Raw genomic sequence first — 23,712 nt, forward strand, 5'->3', positions numbered from 1 at the left:
TGGGTATGAATGAGTTCAGAGGTACAAACACAGAAATGGTTTGACAGCTCTGCTTGAGAGGGGCGTTTGATAATTTCTGTCTCCCACAGAGTGTTTAGGAGTTGGCATTGCACTGAAGCTACCTCTTCCCCCACCCTCAGGGAAACCGCTGAAGCTTAGGAGGCAGAGACCTCTTTGGAGTGCCATAGGGAAGTGATCGGCTCAAGATTGCTCCAGGCCACTGTTAAAAGGCTGGAGGATGGGACAAAGCTAAAATCAATTGAGAGCACAGGACGGAGTGAAAACAATTTCACTAGTCAGCCCCAAACCTAAAATGCAAACACAAAGTCCCTCCATTCTTTTTTGAGAGTTGACAAAGTATCCTTTACCGTACGTATGTGCCTCTGTGTGATTTGGATTAAAAGTCAACTTTAAATATGTGTGCAAGGATGTGAAGAAAAACCTAACCTGCTTTTTGTTCTTGCAGTTATGGGGGAAAACTGCTGGTGAAATAATCTTTCTTGCCCCTGTTCTTAGTTGGTACGCTTGTTTTTGCTCCCATCTTCTCGCTGTTTTCGGGCACAAAGTCACAGCTCAACTTTTGTTGTGGCTGCCCTATGAATCCTACTGCTTACCTGTTCAGAGCTCTTTGGGATTGCTCTGTCTTCACTAATTGTTTTTTTTCTGGAAGGCAGCTTACCTTCTTCCTGCAGTGTATGATTAAATGAAAATTGGTGTTAAGCCACACTAAGTTTTCTCTCTAATGCCAGTGGGGGTGGTAACTAAGTGGGAGTGAATTCTGTTCTTGCTGTGAAGAAAAATTGTACTCTCAGGGTCCTAAATTTCTCTGGAGGGGTTTTGTTTGCCTCTGACAATTTTGACTTACAAAGAATACTTGGAAATTAAATTTTCGTAGTGGTCTCCAAGAGGTGCTCCGGGAGGGAATATGAGGAGAGCTTTGAAAATTAGTTCTGTTTTCTTTTCTGTGCAATAATTTGCAGGACAGTTGTGGGGGTTTTTTCCCCACTAAGACACTGGGCCATATTTTTAGGGTTTACGGATTTTATTAAAAGTTTCTCAGAAAAATCCAGTGAGTTGCACTGTGGGCTGTGATTGTAGAAGGAGCAAACTTTTCATACAAAACACTGAATTATTTTTTTTAGAAGATGCAACTTCAAGAAGAATGGCCACAGTTAGACACTTCAAGAAGAATGGCCACAGTTAGACACTTTTCAGTAAAAATCTTAATTTACAAGACTTGATTGGGACTAGATTTAACACATAGGGCACAAACGAATGGATAAATTGAAGGAGCAAATGCTGTGCAAAAACCAGAAAAGTGCTTGTCTCTTACCAAAGCGTGTCCTGTTGTGTGTGTGCTTTTGGGGGTTTGCAGAGGAAAGTTATTACCACTGCAGTATCCTATGATTACTACCAGGATTTAGGGCAAGGATGAAAAGCAGAGTTCGAATCTGTGGAATAACTAGGAAGTCGACTCCCTGTCACAAGGCAGTCCCTAAGGAAGCACCTGGGTAGGCTTTTCAGATCTGTGTGTAGATCTGGGTTTTGCAAGCGGTGAAACTATCACTTGACCATACCAGATAAAGCTGTCAGCGGAGCAGTTCAGGGAGTGTTAATGCTTTAAAAGCAATCTTAAGAGAATGAGGCAAGGCCTTAAGCAGCTTGCAGGTAGGTAGGTGAGGACTTGCCTTCACCTCCCTGATTTGAGGATGGCACCTGGTAGTGTGCTGGATTCTGTAGTGCGTGGTGGGAGGGCAGGAATTGAGTGCAGCTGCGAGCACTGATTGCAGGGTGGTGGAGGCTGGAGGGGACCTCGAGATCATCTGGTCCAGAAACACCCTTACTAGGGCCACCTAGAACCAGTTGCCCAGGACTGTGTCCAGATGTTTTTTTTTATATCTCCACAGTGGAAGACTCCGCAATCTCTCTGGGCAGCTTATGCCAGTGCTCAGTAACACTCGCAGTAAGTGTTCAGAGGGAATCTGTGTTTCAATGCCTCTTGTCCTGTCACTGGGCATCGCCAAAGAGTCTGACTTCATCCTCTGCACCCTCCTTTCAGGTGTTTGTATACATTGATGAGATCCCTCCTATAGCTGCTGACTTGACACAGTTTATAGATATTCTTGCTTTCCATACTCTCCAGCTGCCCTGAAAGTGGGATTGGGTTTTAGACATAATGTTCTCAGAAAAGAGAAAGGGGAATGATGCTGCTACAGGATGGGTGATGTATACATTCCCGAACTTCATCTATCTATTTAAGAGATAAGCTTGATGGTGACTATAAGCAATTCCATAAAGAAAACGGTTTAGGTCTTTCTCCTGCAATTGCTATCTACAGACTTACCTAAGATCCCGTGACACAGCGTTTTAGCTATTTCACTCAAGCAATATACAATCTTCTCAGCTAATTGCTTGCTTTTGATGTCTCTTGTACCTCATAGGACTTGAGTGTTTAGGAAAAAGTGTAATCTCATTATGTTGGCTTAATCACAAGAGAATTTGATTGACGTAAAGTCAGTAGGAGAACTGAAACAAATGACAGGGTTGCTATTATGGCTAGTACAGGCAGATGCAGTGCAGTAAGGATGGGAAGCCGGTATTTTGCCAGGTAGGTTCTTGGGTTTTTGGCAAGTAAAGTTCAGTTTTAATGGTGAAGCATTATGCAGTATATTAGCATTTTTTTCATGTGTTTTATAAAAATGCCCCCTCAATAGCTGGAGGCTTAACCACTGCGGTCTGTTGTAAATCCTTCAGGAGATGCAAGGAAGTGTTTTTGCCACATTTATTACAAGAGTTACCACCAAAAACTTGAATATTGAGAAGCTGTAGAGTTGCAGCTTTCCTGATGATGGCTGTAGAGTCTTCCTTCGTTTGTTAAAGAAAAAACCTGTTCATCAGCATTTTTGTCAGAGGCTCATTAGAGATGAGCACAGCAGCGAGAAGATAGGAGCTGTCATCTATTGTTCCACTTTACAAATTAAGCCATTCTTGTATGGATCTGGGCAAGCCTTATCCAAGTACCCCTGCAGGCAGAATTGCACAGCATTCCACCCTCCTTATCACAGCACTTCTCCCTCTTGTCTGAGATGTTTAGAGATTAACAAACCCTTACGGTGGAGGGGGGGTTTAAGAAAAATGCCGCATTCAGAAAACTTGTAGAGCTAATTAAAAGTAAGCTGTATCATGCTGACTGACACCACAGCTATATAGTATTGAGAAAATTTACAACAGAGGTGGAATAAATAGAATGGGGGGAAAGGCTCGTTCTCTATCTGTATGCCCATCCAGTGTCTGAAGTGGTAATTGCTTTATAATATATGGTTGTAGTTAATTGGAATCTGGGAGTTAATGGGCTTCTGCAGTCTGAAGAAACACTTCAAATGAGGTACTTGTGGTTATAGTGGGCTGAAGAGAGCTGCTAAAATCTGCTTACAAGCCTTTAGTACTAATCTGAACGACTCTTACTGTAACACCTTAGTCAAGCTCTCGTTGCCTCTGGAGGGTGAAGCTATAAGCAGAACAAGTCCATGTTTTAGGACGGCAATGGATTTCCCATGTTCACTTTTCTTTCTGACTGAGAAACTGAGGGACGACTGAAACTGAACAAAACTTCGTGCTCCTGGTGTCTGCTCCGTGCAGATGCTTCACGTGACCGTGATTTGGTGCACATGGAGGGCAAAGCAATGGGTCTGCCTGGGAGTTTTTTCTGTGCTTGTCCCTGCAGCCTGGGCTTCATCAGTATGAAAGAGGGTATGAAAGAGGCCTCGTGTACAAAGCCGTGTGGCAGCACGGCTTGCTGGAGGGTAAATGGGGATGGGGGAGGGAGGAGATAGCCCTCTTAGCCTGCTATATTTTGTGTTGTCACTGTCCTTCCTTGCCAGGCAGTTTCTCTTCCATCTGGCTGGTGGCCCTCCTGAACAGTGTGTTTGCAGTAGAGCTGTCGTGGTCTCCTGCAGTGATAGATGGCACCAGCAGATCTTTGTGCCTCTATTTAGGTAGCCACTTGAGAATGCTGATAGGAAGGAGGTGAGAAGTATGTCTTGCTCCTGTTCTGTTCATATGCACAGCAGGAGCCCGATTTTGCCCTGATGGCTGTGAGCAGGGCCAGGAAAAGGAAATTCGGAGAGGAGCCTGCTGCAAATTAGAGCTGAGGAGTATAGCAGTGTATAGGTGAAGGGTGTGAAGAACATCAGTGCTGTGGTCCCTGCGGTTTCCACTCCTGAATTAAGTCCTAATGATAGTGTCCTTACCTCCTTAAGGCTTTGCCTTCAATGTTCATAATAATGGCAGGGATAAAGGGAGCACTGAATCTGTGTGCAAGAGCAACTATGGTCTCTGTGTGTATGCTGGGCATTTTATGGACTTTAGACTAAATAAAAACATGTTTTAGTGAAATCCCATTTTTCTGGGTATGTATTTATTGCTTTAAAGTTGAGCCTATGGCTTCTTTCCCTCTTTTGACCAGAGGGAACAAAGTGGGTAAAAAAAAAGTGGACTGCAATCAATATGTAAACTTCCACAGTTGAGAAACACCTTGTGGAAAGTAGTCCTGCACCTAAGGCTGTTTTAGAAACTTGTAGTGAGAGTTCAGATGTACTAACTGGTGTTGGAACGGCTAAGGAGTGTGCTTCTCCATAGTGGGCAGCCAACAGGCCTGGGTCTCACCTGCTTCTTGCTGGACCGTTTTGTCAGATCTTGAAAGTGTTGATGGTGCTCCAGGTGTTTACCTGTGTTAATATGTAGAGGTATTACATTTCTCTCCTCCATTATTCTGCCAAGGAAACTAACAAATCCTTCTCTTTTGCAGAAGTTTGGGGGTTTTTTTTGCTGGCCGTTGTACCGAAACTACTGCGTGGGTGCGTATATTCCTGTGATGTTCTGGATTTAGCAGTGTCATAGGTGAGGAACTGTGGCTGAGAGAACTCAAGTTACATGCTTAAGTCAGGCAGGGACTTTGCCAGGGATGGAAACTGTTCCTGGTGCACTGACCTTTGCTTCCACACCATTGTTACAAAGGCAACAACGCTCTTGCTATGCTCAAAATTAACAGGACAATGAGCAATGGGTGCTGACCCCCAGAATAAATGCTCTAAACTTTGTCTCTGATCTGTTTGCTACATTAGAGTGTTCAGGCACCATGGGTTGCAAAGGGCAAGGAGGTCATTAATGCTGAGCTGGCCTTTTATGTAGCCCGTGCTACTCAATGTGGCGTGTGTATGTGTCTCATGGGTAGTCCTCGACTTGACTTTGATGTTTTCTGTGCAAAAAGCTTCCAGCAGAGCTGGCTAAGCCATCGTTGCTGACCTGTGTCACCTGATCAAACCATGTCCTTGGTAACCCTCTATTGCTGCTGGCACATTTGGGATTGAGTTGAATAATGTTGTAAAATGCTCTAGGAAAGGTAAACAGAGACACAGGTGGTGTGCATGCTAAGCAGCAAGCTTACCAGCTCTGAACATTGCAATAAAACCTTCTTGGAGAAAGATTTGTTCTTCCCTGCCCCTGTGCATAGGGGTGCAGCTGCCCTCCGTGATGAGGAGTGCTCCCATGGCCACTGCACCCTCCCACAGCCTCAGACCTGGGACTGGGATCTGGGCAGCTGGGGCTGCCTGAGTGGTGCAGCTGGTTAGGCAGCTGTCTCTAGCTTCAAACAATAAAAAAATGAGATATTGTTTCATCTGGACACCTCTAGGACAAGCAAAGGACTGAGTAGCCACAGCAAATTCTTTAGAGTGGGCAGCTCCAGGGGAGCTCTTGGTCTCTGCAAGATAAAACTAAGTAAAGAAGCAAAGGATGAAAATCTGCTTTTCCTCACCACAGGTAACTACTATTAGATCTTTGCCTCTCTGGTGCAGTACAATAGCAGGGCCACTGAGTCATCCTTACACAGGAGCTCTGTGGCTTTTCACTGCACGTCTGTAAATTCAGGTGATACTGTTGAGCTCAGAATCCTTTTTCCTCGTTGTGCAACATAATTCCAGGGAAACTTTTCCCTCTTCTGGTTATGAGTAGGGTTTTCTTCTCAATGCGGTGTGTGGCATGGTCAGTACAGCATTAATACTTTTCTGCAATGCAGTGCTGTATACAGGAGCTGAGGCTCAGGTGAGATGGTGGTAGTATCTGCTGCTCTCCCCTGTTCTCCACCCTCTCCCTTAATGTCACTCTGAGATGGGCTTTGATGCTGCTTGGGACGCATCCTGTCTGGGACCAAAAGGCCAGTCAAAGCCAGGTCCAGAGTGAAAGTGAGAAAGCACTGAGTTTGCTGACTCTCTTATCTAGCAATCAATTGTGACTTTTGTCAGGGGCCTGCATCTATCATTTCTTTAATATCAAGTGCAGCCTGGGAGCTTGAGGCAGGCTGTCTGCGTTTCCTCTGTTCGAGATGCTTTGCAAGTGCCTGTGACCGTGTAAGGCCCAGTGAGCGTGTGTCCAGTGCTGGGATCCAGCCTCTGGCACGTCCCAGGCTTCTGATCTCCAGGAATGGGAAAGGACCATGTGTCTGCAGTGTCACTTCCGAGTAACTGCATTGGGAAGGGCTGACGCTGAGCAATTATAGCATCAAAATCAATACACACAGGACGGCACAGGTTAAAACAGGAGCAGATGCCTCATACAATGTATGTGTCTGTATTGGTGACGTGATACCCCAAAACTCCAGATGCTTTACCAGGGACAATACAGGCAGTTCTTCCCCAAATCCTAATCCTGGAGGGAAGGCACAATGCGGGAAGGAGCAGTAAGATGCTAATGTCCTTTCCTGTGGGCATTACAGTAGACAGGGTTCTTTTGGAGGACTGTGTAGGGAGGAATGGTCTCAAGAGAGGAACAAGGACTTAGGGAACCAGAAAAAAAAAGCTTGTTGTGGGACTGCTAAACAGGAGATGAACGGAGACTTGCCCGAACTGTGTGATATATTCTTGTCTCTGTGCTGTGGCCAAGAAGGAGCTTGTACCTAAGAGGCAAGGCAGAGGCTGTGCTTGCCACATCTCCAAGGTGCAGTAAGGCATGGAGGCAGAATGTGATCAGCCGTGGCCCTTTAAGGCTGAGCAAGGCGTGCAGCACGGACACTGCCCAGTGCAAACCCAGCAGCCCTGTGAACTCGGGTGGGCAGTGCCAGGCTGGCACAGCAAAAACCTCCTGATGGCAGAGGGGAACTAATTGAACTTGCTGGCTCCCACCTGCTCTGCTCCCCTTTTTTTGGGACAAATGAGAAGAACCTGTCTCCAAGTGCAAGATTTTGGGGGTATGTGTCAGAGGGAGAGATGCTCTATGTTAAAACATCCATCTCACCCTGATTTGTGCCGGAGGTGCCGCAACGTTGAGTGAAATAACCTTCCAAGCTGGCTGTGGTGCAAAGATATTTTGGCTTATGTTATTGCTGGGAGCTTTCTCTCTGAGCTCTTTCTGCCTCTCTGTGTTCCTGATCTCTGGCTCTCTTCACTCTTTTTTTTTTTTTTTTTTTTTTCCCCCCCTTTTTTTTCCTCCCTTGAGCTGGGATGTGTGCTGTCTGTAATGCATCAGGAAGTAATGTGCAACGAGGGAACTCTCATCATCTGTGCATCAGGGAGAGAATTATTGACTGAGTGCTGAGCAGTCAAGTTATTGATTCAAAATAGCCCAGTCTCTCCGTCTGCCGCTTGGAATGCCTGGTTACGTCCTTCTGGTTCATTGCATTTAATCGGATTCCCTGAGCTGCCACGCAGAGGGGGAGAGTTAGAACCAGGTCCATCTATCATGTTCGCTTCAAAATCCAGTTCTGTATCCCCTTCTCCATCCATGGAGCAGGCAGACTCAGATGCTCTGGACATCAGCACCAAAGTGCAGCTGTATGGTGTACTCTGGAAGAGACCCTTCGGGAGGCAGTCAGCCAAATGGTCCAGGAGGTAAGCTGCAGTTGCTGCGGGATGCTCAGGTGAAGTAAAAAGCCTAAGGGTGCTGGGGTAAGTTAGAGCCTGAGGGCTTGGCTCTTCAAGTGCAGCTAGCCAGGCAGAGACTAGGGGTGAGACTTCAGGCAGAGCTTCCCTGCTGCGCTGAGTTTGCTTTACATACATGGCACCTCATTGTTCTTCTTTATCCCCTCAGACCCCGTGCTACATGTGCTTTAGGGTGGCCATAGGGACTAGCTGCCCCTCCTGGATAATTGCCTTAGGATCATTTCATGAAAGAAGAAGAGTTGGCTCATATATTTGGCCCCTAAACTGCTTGAGTTTGTTCGTTAGTACTTGTTAAAGCTCTTTGAGCCCTACGGGTGTGAGATGGCTAGGCTGAACTGACTGCATGTGGGACTGCGTGTGTGCATGTGTATGACCTGCAGGGAGTTGTGGACCAGCGTCAGTACTGCTGTGCTGCTGGACAGTGATGGCACGCTTGGAACAGCAAATGCAGGCTCTCTTCCCTGGGGAGAAGGTGGCTCTGAATTCTCTCCCATCTGGTGCTAGGGAGTTGTAAGCTGCTGTGTGTTGTGTATTGGCAGCCAGGAAATTTGGGGCGGAAAAGCATCTGCTATAACCTTTTACCAAGGATAGAAGTATACTCTGTAATGCTGAAGTAATGGGTCGGTTTGAGGTTTAAAGTTGTAGTTTCTTTATGCGAATCGCTGAATCTCGCAGAAGAGTTTTCTGCTGGATGTCAAATGATGAGGCACGACTGTTTATGCATGGGTACTTGCACAGAAGCATGGTACAGCTCTTTTTCATTGCTCACTGGGGGATACGTGATCCAATGGATTAAGCCTTCCAGCATTTCTGGATGGCAGATTAATGTCACTGCTGATAGAAATCATTGGCAAATGATTCAGCTAGAAGACTAGCAGCTGAGAAGCTTGCATTTTCACCCTACTACTGCCAGAGATATGTTTTGTGAGTCAGGATTTGTTGTCATGATCTATAAAAGGGTAGCAGCACTTACCCACCTTTACTAGTTTGATATCTGTAGGTGAAGAAGTCTGCCAGGAAAGCAAAGTGATACTGTTTTCTCCTTTACCCTTCCACTGGGGAAAGGCACAAATGAGTCATAAACAAAAGGCAGCACAGGAAGCCTGAAAGTCGGTTTTGTAGCCTTTGTAGCACAGCGTGTCTCAAGGCTTTTTGGAAGAATAAATTAACTTGCACACAAGCAATGTCTGTTGGCTACCTCTGGTACTTCCCTTTTGTGGGTACCTTTTTGCTGCAGTCTGCAATGTAGACACAACACAACAAATTCATTTCTAACCCCAGTGTTCCTGGTTTTGCTATGTGTAGTAAACACAGTGCTGTCCAATTTAAACCCATGAAAGTGGCATGTCCTGAAAAATAGCTAAACGTTGCTTGGAAAGCAGTTTTCTTTGTAGCAATCTTTGACCTGTGTGCAGGTTTTATTCTGTATTTCTCCATGGCCTCCCCCCTCAAAAAAACCTGTTACTACCTACTTAGCTCCCAAACTTTGATATTTAAATGAATTATGTCTGGAAATTCACATGACTGGTACGGAAAAGAAGTGGACACAATAACGAAGGGGAAAGTAATTTGCATTGGAGTGGATTTTCTTAAAAGGCTTTCTGCTTCCTAATAAAAATTTCTTGCAGGCAAATGGCCCATCTCTGCGCTCTCTGTCATTATTTATTTAGTGCTGTTCTATTCCTAGAAGTCATCCCCGTCTTCAGCAAGTGGTAAATATTTTAGTGATAGTAGGTGGGAAGAGCTGGGGAAGTGACCGTGGGGCAGGGATGATGTGGAAGGATAGCTGCAAGCGTGGCAGCTGAGGGTCCTGGGTGACCACAGGGAATCTGTAGGGTTTGGAAGGAAGGGATTTCTGGAGTAAAGAGACTGGAACAGAAGGAGTGGTAAGATATTTTTTTAATCACAAGAGAGATTTGCTGTGAAGATTTTTCACATGCAAGACTCTTTTTGTCAATCATTATGGGGGGATAAGGAGCAATTCATCCATTCCCCCTCACCTACCTGCTATGTACAGCAAGATGTAGCTGGTCAAGTGCATGAGTTTATGAAAAGATGTTTCCCAGTCCAGTTAAACTAAGAGAAATAACTGACTATTGCTAGATACAGTTGAGGATCTGATCTCTAAGCAATGTAGATTTTGTACTGAAGTCTTGAACTGGACCATAGTACTACTCCCTGTTCTGAGGAAAGCCTTTCCAAGCTACGGGAGAGAAAACAGCATGTAACAGGAGGGTTGATCACATCAGGCCATCAGACATGCAGATGGGTCTGCGTGGCTGTTAAGAGATTCATAATAGTTACTGGCTTGGTCCCATTCATTTGGCTGTAACAACAGTGCTGCTGCAGACACTGAGGAAAAAAAAGCAAGTGTTTAAGGGAAGGATGGAGGCTGGCTGGATAATGAATCTAGATAAAAAATCCAGGCACGGTGCTTTGGTGATTGAAATCCCAGGTTTGGGGATTTCTCAGCAGTCGAGTTTTGCAGGGAGCAGAGAGGGATGGCATAGCCTTGTTTTAGTCAGGGCTGGCATCTGATGGCAGCTGTGAGAACAGCAAGACTTGCCACGATGCAGTTGTCTGGAGCACTTTCAGCCCTTTGCCTGGCCCACGCCATGGTCTGTCCTGCAGCCGAAGCATTTGTGCGCTGTACTGACCGAGGGTGGGCTAGGGGCTGCTGGCACTGGACCAGCATGGCTGGACCTGTCAGGGCTGGCGTCTGAGCATGCTGCCTTATAGAGCTTGATTTCGAAATGCCATTAGCAGCATCCTAGCTCCTATCCCTCCAAGAGAAGAAGTTCTATTTCTAATGTGAATTTTTTTCCCTTGTAAAGTGATATACTTCCAAGAGAGACGCTTCTGAGTTTACTAGAGGTTTTGACCAGTCTAAGCTTGGGTCACTGCTGGAGTGGCTTTGGAAAGTCATGTTCTTAGTCCTTGACTTACGGTGCTCTTCTGGCCACCAAACTGCACCCCGTTTTTCCTTCTAATTAACAACAGTTTAGTTTCTTCCCTACTACAAAAGTTGTACTGGTAACAGCATCAGCCTCACACAGAGTCTGGAGTGAAGCGGACAAGGTACGTACCTGCCCTGGATGTGGCGTGGAGGGAGCGCTGTAGCTTTGCAGGTAGGAAGTGACACATCCTTCTCTACTGAGAACAATCCCAGCCCCATATAGAAATGCCAGGCTCTAAGCTGACTGTGACCATTCAGGTGTGAGACTTTGGGGTGAAGTGGGACAGTTCAAGGAGGCCATCTGCTCAGTGGTCAGCCAGAGCCAGAAAAGCAAGGTGGAACATGAGGAACTGAATAAAGTAGAAAAAAAACAACCCACAAAATATGCTTATACCTCAGAGTAAATGCATCAGAGATGCCAGGTTGCTGCTGGAAGGAGGGAAACAGCCCAGTTGAGAGAAACTTCTTTCTTGGACCAGTCCTGGCTGTGGCACTGCAAAGCACGCACGTAATGTTGTTTTCCAGCAGAGTGGCTACCAGTGGTCACTGGATGTGGTCACAGGACAGATGGAAAGGATAATTGGTTAGGACTGTTTTTCCACTCTGAAAGAACTCGAGAGCACGCAGCTGCAGGGCGGTGTGTGTGGCACAGGGGCAGCGAGAGCTGCGAGTCGAGCAGACCGTGTGCTTCCTTCTTGACCTTGTGAGCTTCCCACTTGGTCACTGTCAGGAAGCATCCACCTCTTCCCACTCCTGCCCGGCTGGAGACCAACTGCTAGGTGCTGGGGCAGGAGACAGGCAGGCAAGCCTGGAGCTGTCAGGAGAGGACGAGTAAGGGACAGGTACTGCAGTCTCTGAGCTGACATGCTGATAAAGAGCATTTGCCCGTTGTTTTCCTGAGCTGTCCCCAAGGAGAGAGAAGTGAGCTCACCTAGCAGCTGGGATTTGCTGCCTGTGCTCCTGGACTGGTGCCCAGAAAACCACTGTTGGAAGGAAGGACCAGTGAGACTGCTGCAGTTTTACGGTGTAAATACTTAATATGGGCTATTGTCACTTCAAAAACTTTTACAAAGTTTTAGTTAGTTTTAATTTCCTTAGCCCTCTGTGACACAGAGGTATCTCTACCTCTCCAGTATAAACCTGTTGTGTCTAATCCTGGCAGATCACATCTCTGGCTTTCCATCCAAGTCATTCTCTAGCTGTTCCTCTGCTCTTTCCATTTAATTACAGTGTGGTTTCAGTGGTTTCTTAGTGCAGGATCTAGTGACAGGGGATGGGTGACCCAAAGGAGTTGACGCATGAATGGCTCTTGTATTACTGGTGCTGCACGTGGAGGGTGTGTAGTTGTACCAGGTCTTCTCACCTCTCTCATCCTCAGTGCTTCTCCCCAGGCTCTTTGAATGCCGCTCTGTTTTTAAATCTCTTCTTTTTTAGGTTCTTGTTTGGATTCAAAGTCTTTCCCTGTTTTTCCAGCACTCCCTTTTTCTTCTGCTGGCCCATCTGTGCCTAATTTCAGATATGTGTCCAGCCCCACCGTCCCAGTCCTAACTGGGTGTCTCTCTCCATTTTCCCTTGGCCATTTTTTCCCTTTCTGCTCTTACTCATCTGGCTGCTGCTTCGAACTTCAACTTGCTTTTGAGTCTCGCAACTCTTCTCTACTCCTTCACTTCATCCCTCTTTCCACTGTGCTGCATCAAATACCCTTGTCTTGTAGCATGGAGACTTTGTACTGAAAGTCAAAGTGAAAGCAGTGATCTTGGCTGTTTAGGCCTTGCCTTCCAGGTAAGAATAGATGAGGGAATATGAGCTGAGCATAAATATGTTATGTCCATCAGCTAACTAGATTTTCAATGGTTTTCCTTCATTATTTGCTGTGGAGTTTTGTTGTTATTTTTTCAATTCTTATTTTGTACATTTTTCATTCCAAACCCCCACAGATTCTCTCCATATCTGTGAGGTCAGGGATCTAAAATTTCATTAATCTGCCAGAGGCACATCAATTCTCAGAGATCCGTGCTGTGCTTTGTTCTTGTTTTTGTTTTGGTTTGTTTTCGACTGCAGTGTAATCTATAATATGGGGATTATCAAGAGAACTGAGCAGACAAAAATGTATGTACGAAACAAACTAAAGCCTGGCTTTAACTGGGTGTTAACATTTAGATTAAAAATCTCATGTAGCTAAAGATCAGTATCTTTACCTGTCCTACAAATGTTTCTTAAGGATGTTCAGACTGAAAAGGCTGTTAAAATTGACAAATAGACTTTCTCCATTTCATGTGGTGTGTGTTTTTTCCTTAGTTTCATATTTGTGCCCACAGTATCTGGTTCACTCTGGCCCACTGGACCAAGCCCAGGCCATAGACCAGGCAGGATTGTTCTTTAAAGATGTTATTTCTGTATTTATTGTGCAGATGAAGTAACACATCCCTCTTAAAAAAAAAAAAAAAAAAAGTCCTTGTTGAACTAAGCATTAGAGATACAAAGTGAAGATGCATCTACTCCGAAGGAAACTTTTTTACAGAGTCAATGATCAGAGGTGGGAGGAAAAGTGAAACAGCACAAGGCTGCTACTCACAGAAGTGATGTGGATGGGAGGAACCAGAAACAAGACCTGTCTGCTCTGTGGAGGTCTCTGATGTTTGCCTTGGCCAGGGTCAGCCTGCTGCAGCCACAGCTGCCTTTGCCATTAAGGCAAATGTATCTGAAAATATATCAATCCTTGTTTCACACAGAGGTGAGACCTTGATGAATCCACTCTATCAGTTAACGTGTCCCACAGAGGTGTCCCTAATACATCTGGTAAATGGGCTAGTGTCTCAAAGCTGTGTGATAGTACAGCCCCTCACCTTCTCTGCTTCTTCCCATCCCTGACTACTGTCATGAGGAAACTGTTCTGATCCCTGACCTGTGATGCTGGTGATTTAGGATGGAGGCTCCCGTCACAGGGGAAGCAAGTTGGGCCCATGGACTGTCCATCTCCCTATCCATCTTAGGTACCTCTTAGAATCATACAGAGAGGGCATGAGCAGCCACCACAGTGGGGTCAGCATTGTTTTGCCAGCTGAGGGGACGTTAGATGCAGCTCCTCTGGGAGGTGCACTGGGACACGAGCTCAGGCTGGAAGGGAGATGGTCCCCTGGGTGGAAGGTAGAAGGTGAACCATTCCTACTCGGATAGCTTTCTGGACAGGCTGCAGTGCAAATGAGCACCTTTTTGTCCTCTAGCAACTAAATGACCCCAGTGCAGAAGACTGATTTTTGCATCGAGTCATGCTGTTCTGCTTAGAGAGGTTTTGCCAGGCTGTGGTCAGGAACAAGAGGCAAGGTTAGGCAGTCAACCATGATGTTCCTGGAGTATCAAATGGGAAGACAGTGTCCTGCTGAGGAAGCAAGCTGGCTGCTTCTCCCCACCTCTGATGTCAACTTGAACAAGTACAGAGGAGTGGGAAAGGAGAAGAAAAAATTTGGTGCACAATAGTGGCCGCTGGTGTTTGTACATTCTAAAGATTTCTGGATGTAAATACGCACATGTTCAATGACTGTCAATTTTAAGCATTTTGGAGCAGGCACATAGTAGGTCCAGAGCTCAGACTTGCTGCAGGCACTCAGAAGTTTAGCTTTGTTCTGTGTTTTTTGGCCCCTCTGTGAGCCCACGGCTCATGTTTCTATGGCACATGGCAATTTCATCTGTGTTGCCAGAGGCACAGCAGAAAAGAAAGAAGTAGGAGCTGGTGGAAGCGGTAAAGCTTTCTGCCAAGTATAATAATGATGATGATGACTAATATAATATATTATAATGATATATATTATTGTATTATTATAAGGATAATTCTCCGCCAGCTTTTTGACTCCTTTTTTTTTTTTTTTAGCTTTAGGAACCAAGCTGGTTACCAAATTGCTGTGCTCGTCTGTGCTGGAGGCAGCGCTTGGCTCCATCTGACAGGCTCTCTGCTCCAGGAGAGGGCTGGGGTGGAGGTATTACAATTGCTCCTGCAGATCAGACCTCTCAGCCTGTAGCCCACCGCTAACAGTGGCTTCAGAGGAGGGTGCAGGAATCCCCAGGTTGCACAACTGGAAAGTGCTGCCCAGGAAAGGCTCTTCCTGATCCCTTTCAGTGGAGGCTTTCTGCCCAGAAGCAGGAAGGTTTCCCTGGTGTGTTCTCATTCCTCACAGAAATGCCTTATCCTTTCCAGATTCTTCATGAGCTGTGGTCCTTGAGACCACGTGAAAATTATACACACAGCAGTGTTTTGTGCAGTGTAAAAAGGCATTCTTTATTAATTTTTAGCTTATTGCCTTTCACTTTCTTTCCAAATCCCTCTTTTCTCATATCAGAAAACATGTACAGAGCAGTGCAATATATTTTCGTTGTCATTTACTCCTTTGAAACTTCCCTACTAAACTTGTCCCCATTTTTTCAGCTGCTCTTCAGTATCTTTGAGTGCTGCAGAGATTCAGGCCGAGTTTAAGCTGTAACAGATCTCTCTCTTCTGTACCACTGCCTGCAGGGTAGTGCGACCTTAATTTTTGAAGAGAAGAGGGACTCTCCCAGGGGCATTTTGAACTTGCAAATAAGCTAAAAGTGGCACTCCTTTAATCACGGTTTTGAGGACAAGCTCCAGTAAATTAAAGGCATGTTTTACAGAAGCTGTGGTATTTTGTGGCTACTATGCAGTGTTCATCAGAGCATACCATAGGTTAACTGAGCAGAACAAGGCACATTTTAGTGTGATGCATGTATGAAAAACAATATTAAATTTCCTTTGTATTTACAAAGGTCATTGACAGGAGACTTTGCCAAGAACTCTGCTTAACAATACCTCTAAATTTTATTTCTGCTTCTGAGTGTTCTCGTGGCCAATTTTTTGCCTTGAGAGTCCTTTGGGGATGCCAGCCTGTGACTCTCCCTGCCATATGACTTGGTGTTACAGTGGAAACACTTGCCTTCTGGCTTATGCTGAGATGCGAGGAAAGAGGGACTGCAAAAAAAAGCTTGTAGCTGCTGCCCATGTGAGAGGGACCCTTAAAAAAAGAAGCTGCTCTCTTTCCAAAACATTGAATCCAACACTTGGACTAGGTGGAGCATGCACAGGTCAAGATGCTGAAGGCTTTGGCTGTGCTTGGACACAGACTCACCATCCCATTCCCCCGTGAGTAAATGGTGCTATAGTTTGCCTTCCACACTGGTGTGTGCGTGCTATGGTAAACTGCAAGCACAAAGCACTTGTGCTTAAATCCGAGTGCCAAGTTCTAGCTCTCGGCTATGACCAGAAGTGAGGCACCTCACCTTACTATTCCCCTCTAATCCTAAACTCTGCTGCTCAGAGAGCAGCTTTAGTTGGGTGGAGATATTCTTGTGCTGTGAACCGCAGCCTCTGTACTAGCAGAACTTATTTCATTTCTCTTAAAGGTTCTTCATCATTAAGGAAAGTTTCCTGCTCTATTATGCTGAGAGTGAGAAGAGAAATTTTGAAAGCAATAAATACTTCAATATCCACCCCAAGGTGAGCAGTGTTTGCATGGGAGAGGGCATTATTCTGTTCCTAGCTCCCCGCCTCCAGGGGCCCAGCAAGTGAAGAAGAGGTAGGTCACAAACTGCACAGATCCAGGGAAGCCTCAAGTAAGAACAAGAACAATTCCAGTACCTCTTCAGGCTCCTTAATGATTCAGAAGGTACATTAATATTTTTTTTTTTACCTGTTAGTATATGGATTCCCTTGTTTCCATGATCTTCTAAATCAACTAACCTCGTGGCTATGAGAATACTGTTGGCAAAGCCAGTGGTGGGGCTAACAGCATTGGTTGCTGCTTGTTCCTAACCTGTACTTGCACTTGTAAGCTGTTACAGCCAGCCCCTGCTAACCCAGGTGCCCTCAGCCATGAGAAGCAGCCTCCATAGCTCTGCTGCCAAGAGCTCTCACAGGGGGGACCCTGTACTCCAAGTCTGCTTTTATCCTCTGCTCACTGGAGGCTGATGAAGCGTGTGTACTTCCAAAGGTGCTGACTTCAGCCAGCCTGGTTAGGGGCAGCTGGCCACCCATCCACCCCCATGCAGCACATGTAGGGTGTTGACCTACTGGTGGTGACTTTCATGGATGCACAACTTCCCTCATGGTACCAGACAGTGAATCTCCAATGTCTGCCCTGTTGGGAGACTATCTCTTCTTTAATAAGGGGTCCAACTTCCATGTTCCAGCTAGCAGCCTGCCCTCCAGGCTGAATGCAGAAGAGTCACATTTACCCCATTTCAGACACCACTTGGTGTTCTCCTGGTGGTGGTGGTAGTCCTGCTGCTTTTCAGGAACTGTTTGTATTGCCCCTCCTGGGATAGCCAAGGCAGGGCAGGAGTCCACAAGTGACCAAGGGTGAAAGCTCAGCTCCTCGTTGGGTAATGGTTATATTTGACTTTGCTGACTGATTGGAGCACTCTGGTTTATCCCCAGGGTGTCATACCCCTGGGAGGCTGCATCGTGGAGCCCAGAGAAGAGCCCAACATGCCTTATGCCATAAGGATCTCACATGAAGACTTCCATGTAAGTAGACTTCTTTTCCTCTCAGAAAAACCCAAACACCACAAAACATTTTACTGCTGATGAGCAGAGCTGGATTGGCAGTCCTCCCCACCCCACCAGGTTATGCCCACCGTCTCTGGGCAGACTATCCTGAGAGAGGGTGTCTTAGCATCCCGAGACCTCTCAAGGCTTTGCTGCTGTTCCTGCTTTGACAACCAACAAGGATACTTGTTTGTTCTGGCAGCAGGTCTTATGACACTAACAGACCAGTAGAAGGTATTCAGGAGCCCTAGAACTCACGTTGCCCTATCATTTTATTCCTACCATGACTGCTTGTTGTGCACATCTTTTTCCAATGTGTGGTAGGCTTGGGTCATGTTTGCTCCCACACGGTGCCTCCTGCGGAGGTGGCAGCCTGCAGTGGGCTCTCCTCTTGCCATAGCTGTGCTAGCTGTGTCCAGTTTGTGCCTCCAGTACACAGAGGTGTGAGGCACCAGCTTCTCTAATCCCAGTTTTTTTTCCCCTTCCCTCCCCTCTTCTAGGGTAACATTGTTCTAGCAGCTGAATCAGAGTTTGAGCAGGCTCAGTGGCTGGAGATGCTACAGGAGTCTGGAAAAGTGTAAGCTTCTTTCTATTCCTTATTCTCTTTGATCTGCTCCATAGATGTGTAAAGGATAAAGAGGCAGAAGCCTGGCTAGAAGGACTATGGGGAGGCAGACAAGCTCTCCAAGACTAGCAAGACCTTCACTTGCCTCCTGGACCAATTCTTTCCCTAAATGCAAATGCCCTAAAGCTAACACAAAGCTTCCTACCCTGGTGTGCGGTGCTGTATATGGTATGACTCTTTGTTAACAATCCCGGGCTGCTATCTGTCAAATGCTGACACACCAAGTGGCATCTGCTGTCCTCTCTTGCCTCAGAGAGGTGGGACCTGGGACTGAACAGGAGGTCTCCTGGTCCATTTTGTCTGGGAAGCAAAGTGTGTGGGCTTGACAAAGGTGGGGGTCAGAATACCTCCCTACACTGCAAATACATGAATTTGGGGTAAGGTAAGAGCAGAACAGGCCACGCACAAAGCTAGTGAGCAGCTGCCCATGTGGATCTATGTGCTGCTGCTGAGCAGGGACCTCACCAGCCCCTCTCTGCTCCCCTGAGCAGTACTGGTCATGCCGAGATGTCAGTAACGGCCCTGCAGCAATCGTGTGGCTGTGGCGTGTGCATCCCTTCTGCCTGGGCGCTCAGGCCGTGCTGCAGTGAGGCTTGGCCTCTCAAGACAGTTTAATTCTGAAATACGGAGCCAGGCTAAATCCCCGGGGAAGAGGTGTTAGCAAAGCATTTCCAGCCCACTTACAGGGGTGAGAGGATTTGATCACTGCATGTGTAAAACACTGCGTTCACAGCCCGCTGACAGCTCTGGAGGGGTTAGCAGTCTGTCGGACACCAGCTCTGCAATCCCTCAGCACACAGGAGCCTGACAGTACAGTGAGCAGCTGTCCTGCAAAACCACAGCAGGTTCCTCTCAGCGGGTGCAGGAAGAGGTAACACTTAAACAGGGATTTGATTTTCCCAAGCCAGGTAGGAACTTCCAGGGCCTGTAGAGCAGAGCCTACTATTCAGCTACAAGGCTTGAAGCAATGAGGCTTTGCTCTGCCCTTCCTTCTGCACTACCGTGTGTTTATGTGGTCTCTTGCGACTGTAGGGACAAAAGCCGCTCTTTCAGACAAGTTTAATTTGTGATACCAGTGTGTGCATGGTAAAGGCAGTATCTCAGCTGATTCCAATGCTGCAAGGCTGAAAATGTCCATTTGCAATGAAAGGGGAATGCAGTGATATGGTGCATCAGCCCAAGCCAAGCTCTGCACTGCTGCTTCGGTGCTGGAGCAAGCTGTTGGCTCCATGGTACTGCATGAACTGCAACACAAAGCTGTCCATTAATGCTTCATGAGCCCCAGGGGACACAAGACCCAAGGCAGAGTCCTGTCACCCACTCGGCACAAGCAGGCTTGGACACTGCAGTGGAGGAGGGACCCAGATTTAGCCCTTAGGTAATTCAAAGTTTTTTGTTCAATAGCACAGGTCTGCACTCATCTTCACCAATTCACTCGACTATTGCCGAGGACAATAATCTGGGGGCCAAATTAATCTTTCAGGTGTGTATGGGAGGGAAGGAGTGTAGCTGCATAGCTTAGGAGAGGTCTCACAAACAAGCCCTGTGTGGCTGCTTCACAGAGCCAGCATTTTCTTTAGTCCTTGCTTCTATATTCCAGCACCAGTGTTTAAAACAGGAGCTAGACAGTGGCTACTATCGTACAGCAGACTACGTGCACCTAGCTGAAATCTGCCTGAGACCCCTTCCCTTCCCTTCCTGCTTCTGTTCTTGCATCAGAGGAGGGGAGCAATGCAGCATCAGTGCCGGCCGAATCAGTGCTGATGATAAGCCTGTGTGTGAGGAAAAGCACAGGTTGTGTGATTTATGTCAGCAGGGTCAGGCTGGGAGCTAGGTAGCAGCCAGAAAGGCACAGCGTGGGCCAGTAAATTGATCTGCAACAAACAGGAAAGCTAGAAGTACACAGCTGAAATCTTCTAGGTAAGCTGCTTTAGTGCCCTGTTGTTTCTAGATGGGGGTTGTGCTGCTGATGGAACTGCAGCACTTAGAGTTTATTGTGATCATCCTACAGCCTCTTTAATTATTTAAAACCAACCAAAGGAAAAAAAAACCAAACAACAAAACCATCCTCAAAAACCCCACAAAACCTACAAAATCCAAAACATCCAAAACCCCACAACCTCATAGACTGAGGTTTTGTTAAATAAGGGAAAGAGGGGAAACTGAACCAGCATGGGAAGCATCCTCTATCCTCTTTCCTTTGTTTCAATTTTGTCTACTGCTTCTTTAAATCTGGGGTTAGGTGGTGTGTGTGTGCCTGCACAACTGCTTGTTACCTCCACCATCACAGTCTGCGCAGTGATGTCTTCAGCCCTTCACTCTATTCCAAGCCTTCTGTGGCTTGATAGGGAAACCACTTATCCACTGTGGAGGGGGAGCTGATGGCCTCTCCACCCTTCTAACATGTTGTGGCTTGGACTTATCACACTTCCCAGATCTTGAAAGCTTTTTGGAAATAGCAGAGCCCTGACTCCCAGCTGGCCAGGCTCTTTTTCCACCCAGAGAGGCTTTTGCTGCTGGTGGTGGGCGGGGAGGAAAGGGGTACACATACACTCTCTATATCCATAGCAGCATTCCTTGCACTGGTTAAAAGTAGACTTGGTGGGCAATGGGGAAAAAAACCCAAGTAACACAGTACATACATCCTGTGGACCATGAAGTGCCCCCCTGCCCCACCTTGAGCTGTTTGCTGTTGGTTTCTCTGGCATTAGATTCATCCTGTATCAGAGAATGTTAGTGGAAAAATACATTCACACCCACATGTTCTCACTCAGGATTAAGATGTCTACCTGTGGGCAAAACATCACCTTTTTAATTATCGTTCTAATTTCCTCTGCACTTTAGAAATATCCTAGATGCTCATTAGCTGGAAAGAAACCCAGCTGTCTGCAAAGAGCACAAGGCAGTGCTTGGGCTGCTGGAGCTGTTTGTTGCCTGGTCCCTGCAGTGATGTGTTTTTAATAATTTGTCTGGCTTTTGTAAGAGGCGAAGTACAGGTTGCCTTGAAATTGTTTTATAAGATGTTGCTAACTTAACAGTTTCCCAAAAGCTACAATTTCAAATGACTCACAAAGAGGCCTGGTACAGGAAGGCTTATAGTTATTTAATGTTAATATGCTCCCTTAGGATTTAACAAAGATGGCAAAATTGCTGGGCAGCAATTGCTGTTCCTGTATGTGCATCTATATAAATAGACTGGCATGAATTTTACATATGCATTTTATGTAAGTATTTTTTTCCTAATGGAACATGAATGGAAGTGAGCAGCAAACTCCATTTCTGGTTCTGTTTTTGATTTGTGTGTCCTTGTACTTGGTATTTAGTATCTGTATTAAAGCCCACCCCGTCCATCAGCTCAATCAGTAATGGGCATCTGCTCCACAGGCCTTTTTCACAGCTTTAATTAATGTGTTCAAGAGACCTTGAGATCCTCTGACCAATGGTCCTGCAATAGCACAAGGTATTCTTTGAATACGCCTGCTTTCTTTAACTTTCCCAATTTGCCAGCACCTTGCCTGGGTTTTATCTCTGTTTCTTCATTGTTTTTACAGGGAAAGACACTTAACTCACAGTGTGGGGCCAGACAGTAAATCCTAGTGGCTTACAAGTTTGGCAGAGGAGGGAATGACTGGTTCCAGGATGGGTGATGGATACCAGAAAGGCTGAAGATAGAAGGCTGTGGGAAGGAGTCAATAACCAGTTAATGTTTGAAGGGGAAGAGTGGCTACAGCAGCAAAATACTAGAAAGGCTGCAGAGGGCAATGTCGCTGGCAGTGGGAAATTCTGAAGTCTGTCGGGATCCATGTGTCGGGATCCTGTTGCAGTTGGAGGCTGTGCATGTGCTGGGTTGCTCTGGAGAGCCCTTAAGACTAAGCTCAGTGCAGAAATCTCCAAAACACTGGAAAAAAAAGTTTGAATAGCTGTGCGGTGTTGACGTACAGCTCCTGTATTAAAAAAAAAAAAAAAAAAGAAAGAAAGAAAGGAAAAGAAAAAAATTACTGAATGTCAAGGAAATTTCTCCAGTTCATTTGTGGACAAAAATCTAAAGACTCACTGTCCTAACTGATGAGAGTTTGTGTGTTTGAATTCCTTCTGTAGACTGCTAGGCTGAGTTCCCTGCCTCACTCTGTGGGACCCTTAGCTCTCTTACGGTCTGCTTTGTGTCTGCTCTCCCTAGGACCTGGAAGAATGCCCAGCTGGGAGAAGCCATGATCGAGAGCCTGGAAGCCCAAGGACTGCAGCTGGCCAAGGAGAAACAGGAATACTTAGGTAGGAAATGCTTACTTCCAAAAGCTTTGAAGCCCCAAAATAGCCATTTTGCTTTTCTGGAGTTGTCAGTGTGGTTGAGCGAAGCAGCTACAGATTTTTGCTGTTGACTTTTACTGGATGAAGTTTTTGAGTAGTCAACAGCAGAAATTGAGGTTTGAAGGGAGTCAAAACACATTAAGGATCTGGATGTCTGTGTGGAGCATGGAAGGAAGAACATGCTTTGGCCAGCATGCTGCAGTCCTGCAGCTCCCGATGGCTGGACTGCACAGACAGCTGCTGTCCCTGAGAAGTCTGGATGTGCTGATTTCAGCTCCTCACCAGGCTAACAGCCAATACCTTTGTGTCTCTGAATCACACAGGACTGGCATTTGAAGCTGATCACAGCTTCTCATGCACAGGTTTTCCTTCTCTAGCTGCTTTTTTTGTGTCTTACTTGGTCATTGTCTGCATTTCCTCACGCTGTTCATATTGGAAGTGAGAGCATTTACATGGGCTTGTTTGAGGTGTCTAATGGCAGTGGCTAACTTGTCATTGCTCTCTTCATGGATCCTGGAGAGCAGCTGCTCCAGGTGAACATAGGATAATTTAGGTTGGAAGAGACATCTGGAGGTTCTGCAGTCCAACCCCCTACTTGGAAACCAGCCTTTGGATGGCAGTACCTTGGGTGCTCTGGCTTGGAAGGTCCAGCTGCCTCTTCCCCACATTGCCCATAGCAAGAACCAATGGAGAGCAGCTTTTTTAACCCAGATGTCTCTTAATTTAGAGCATTCCCCAAGCTGTAAGACTCCTTCTGACCTGGGGGCTGCTAGTCAGGTGTGAGCCCAGTGACTTGTCTGGACAGTCATCTGCTTCAGACAAGCTAGCAGCAACTTTGGGTGCTTCAGGTTAGTGACACCTTCAGCAGGGGCTCGTAGTATCTAGTCCTAATCATCAAGCTGCTGAGGGATCTTGAAGAGCCTTTTGCATTTCTGCATCTGTGCTGATCAAGGGGTGATCTCAGTATGTGGTCTCACATGTAACAGTGATCATAATTCAAGTATCGAGGCATGTTCGTTCTGGCCATCTAATTGCCACTCACACATGTGAGCTGATGGATGGGCTTGTGTGTGAGGCAGGGAGGGAGGGATGGTCCCACACCTGACAAAGGGATAATGGGCAGTGCTGAGAGGAGGACCTGGAGAGACAGGAGGAAAATTAGAAACAGGAAAGTTTTGTCAAAATGTTATCTTGCAGCTATGAGAGCAGACTAAAGAGCCTAAGAGACTAAAGAGGGCCACAGTGTGATAAAAGACAAGATGATGGAGAAATAGAGGAATATATGTTCTGTAGCAAACAGGAGACATTTGGAATATAAAATATATATTTCATTAAGTTC

General features: G+C 46.2%; 1 protein-coding gene across 4 annotated transcripts in view; it reads left to right on the plus strand.

Moving 5' to 3' along the window:
- The first annotated feature begins 1,184 nt into the window (after positions 1-1,184).
- PLEKHD1 (pleckstrin homology and coiled-coil domain containing D1) overlaps positions 1,185-23,712 on the plus strand; it is a 36,075-nt gene continuing 13,547 nt past the window's right edge. For all 4 annotated transcript variants that reach the window (XR_008822875.1, XR_008822874.1, XM_056345035.1 and 1 more), the window contains exons 1-5: positions 1,185-7,883; positions 16,300-16,393; positions 17,333-17,422; positions 17,944-18,020; positions 22,246-22,337. Coding sequence is in view for 2 of the 4 variants with exons in the window: in XM_056345035.1 (XP_056201010.1) it covers positions 7,735-7,883; positions 16,300-16,393; positions 17,333-17,422; positions 17,944-18,020; positions 22,246-22,337 (502 nt within the window). In the remaining 2 variants the exon portion in view is untranslated. The remainder of the gene's footprint in view (positions 7,884-16,299; positions 16,394-17,332; positions 17,423-17,943; positions 18,021-22,245; positions 22,338-23,712) is intronic.

The sequence above is a fragment of the Falco biarmicus genome, chromosome 7 (assembly GCF_023638135.1).
Source record: "Falco biarmicus isolate bFalBia1 chromosome 7, bFalBia1.pri, whole genome shotgun sequence".
Lineage (NCBI taxonomy): Eukaryota > Metazoa > Chordata > Aves > Falconiformes > Falconidae > Falco > Falco biarmicus.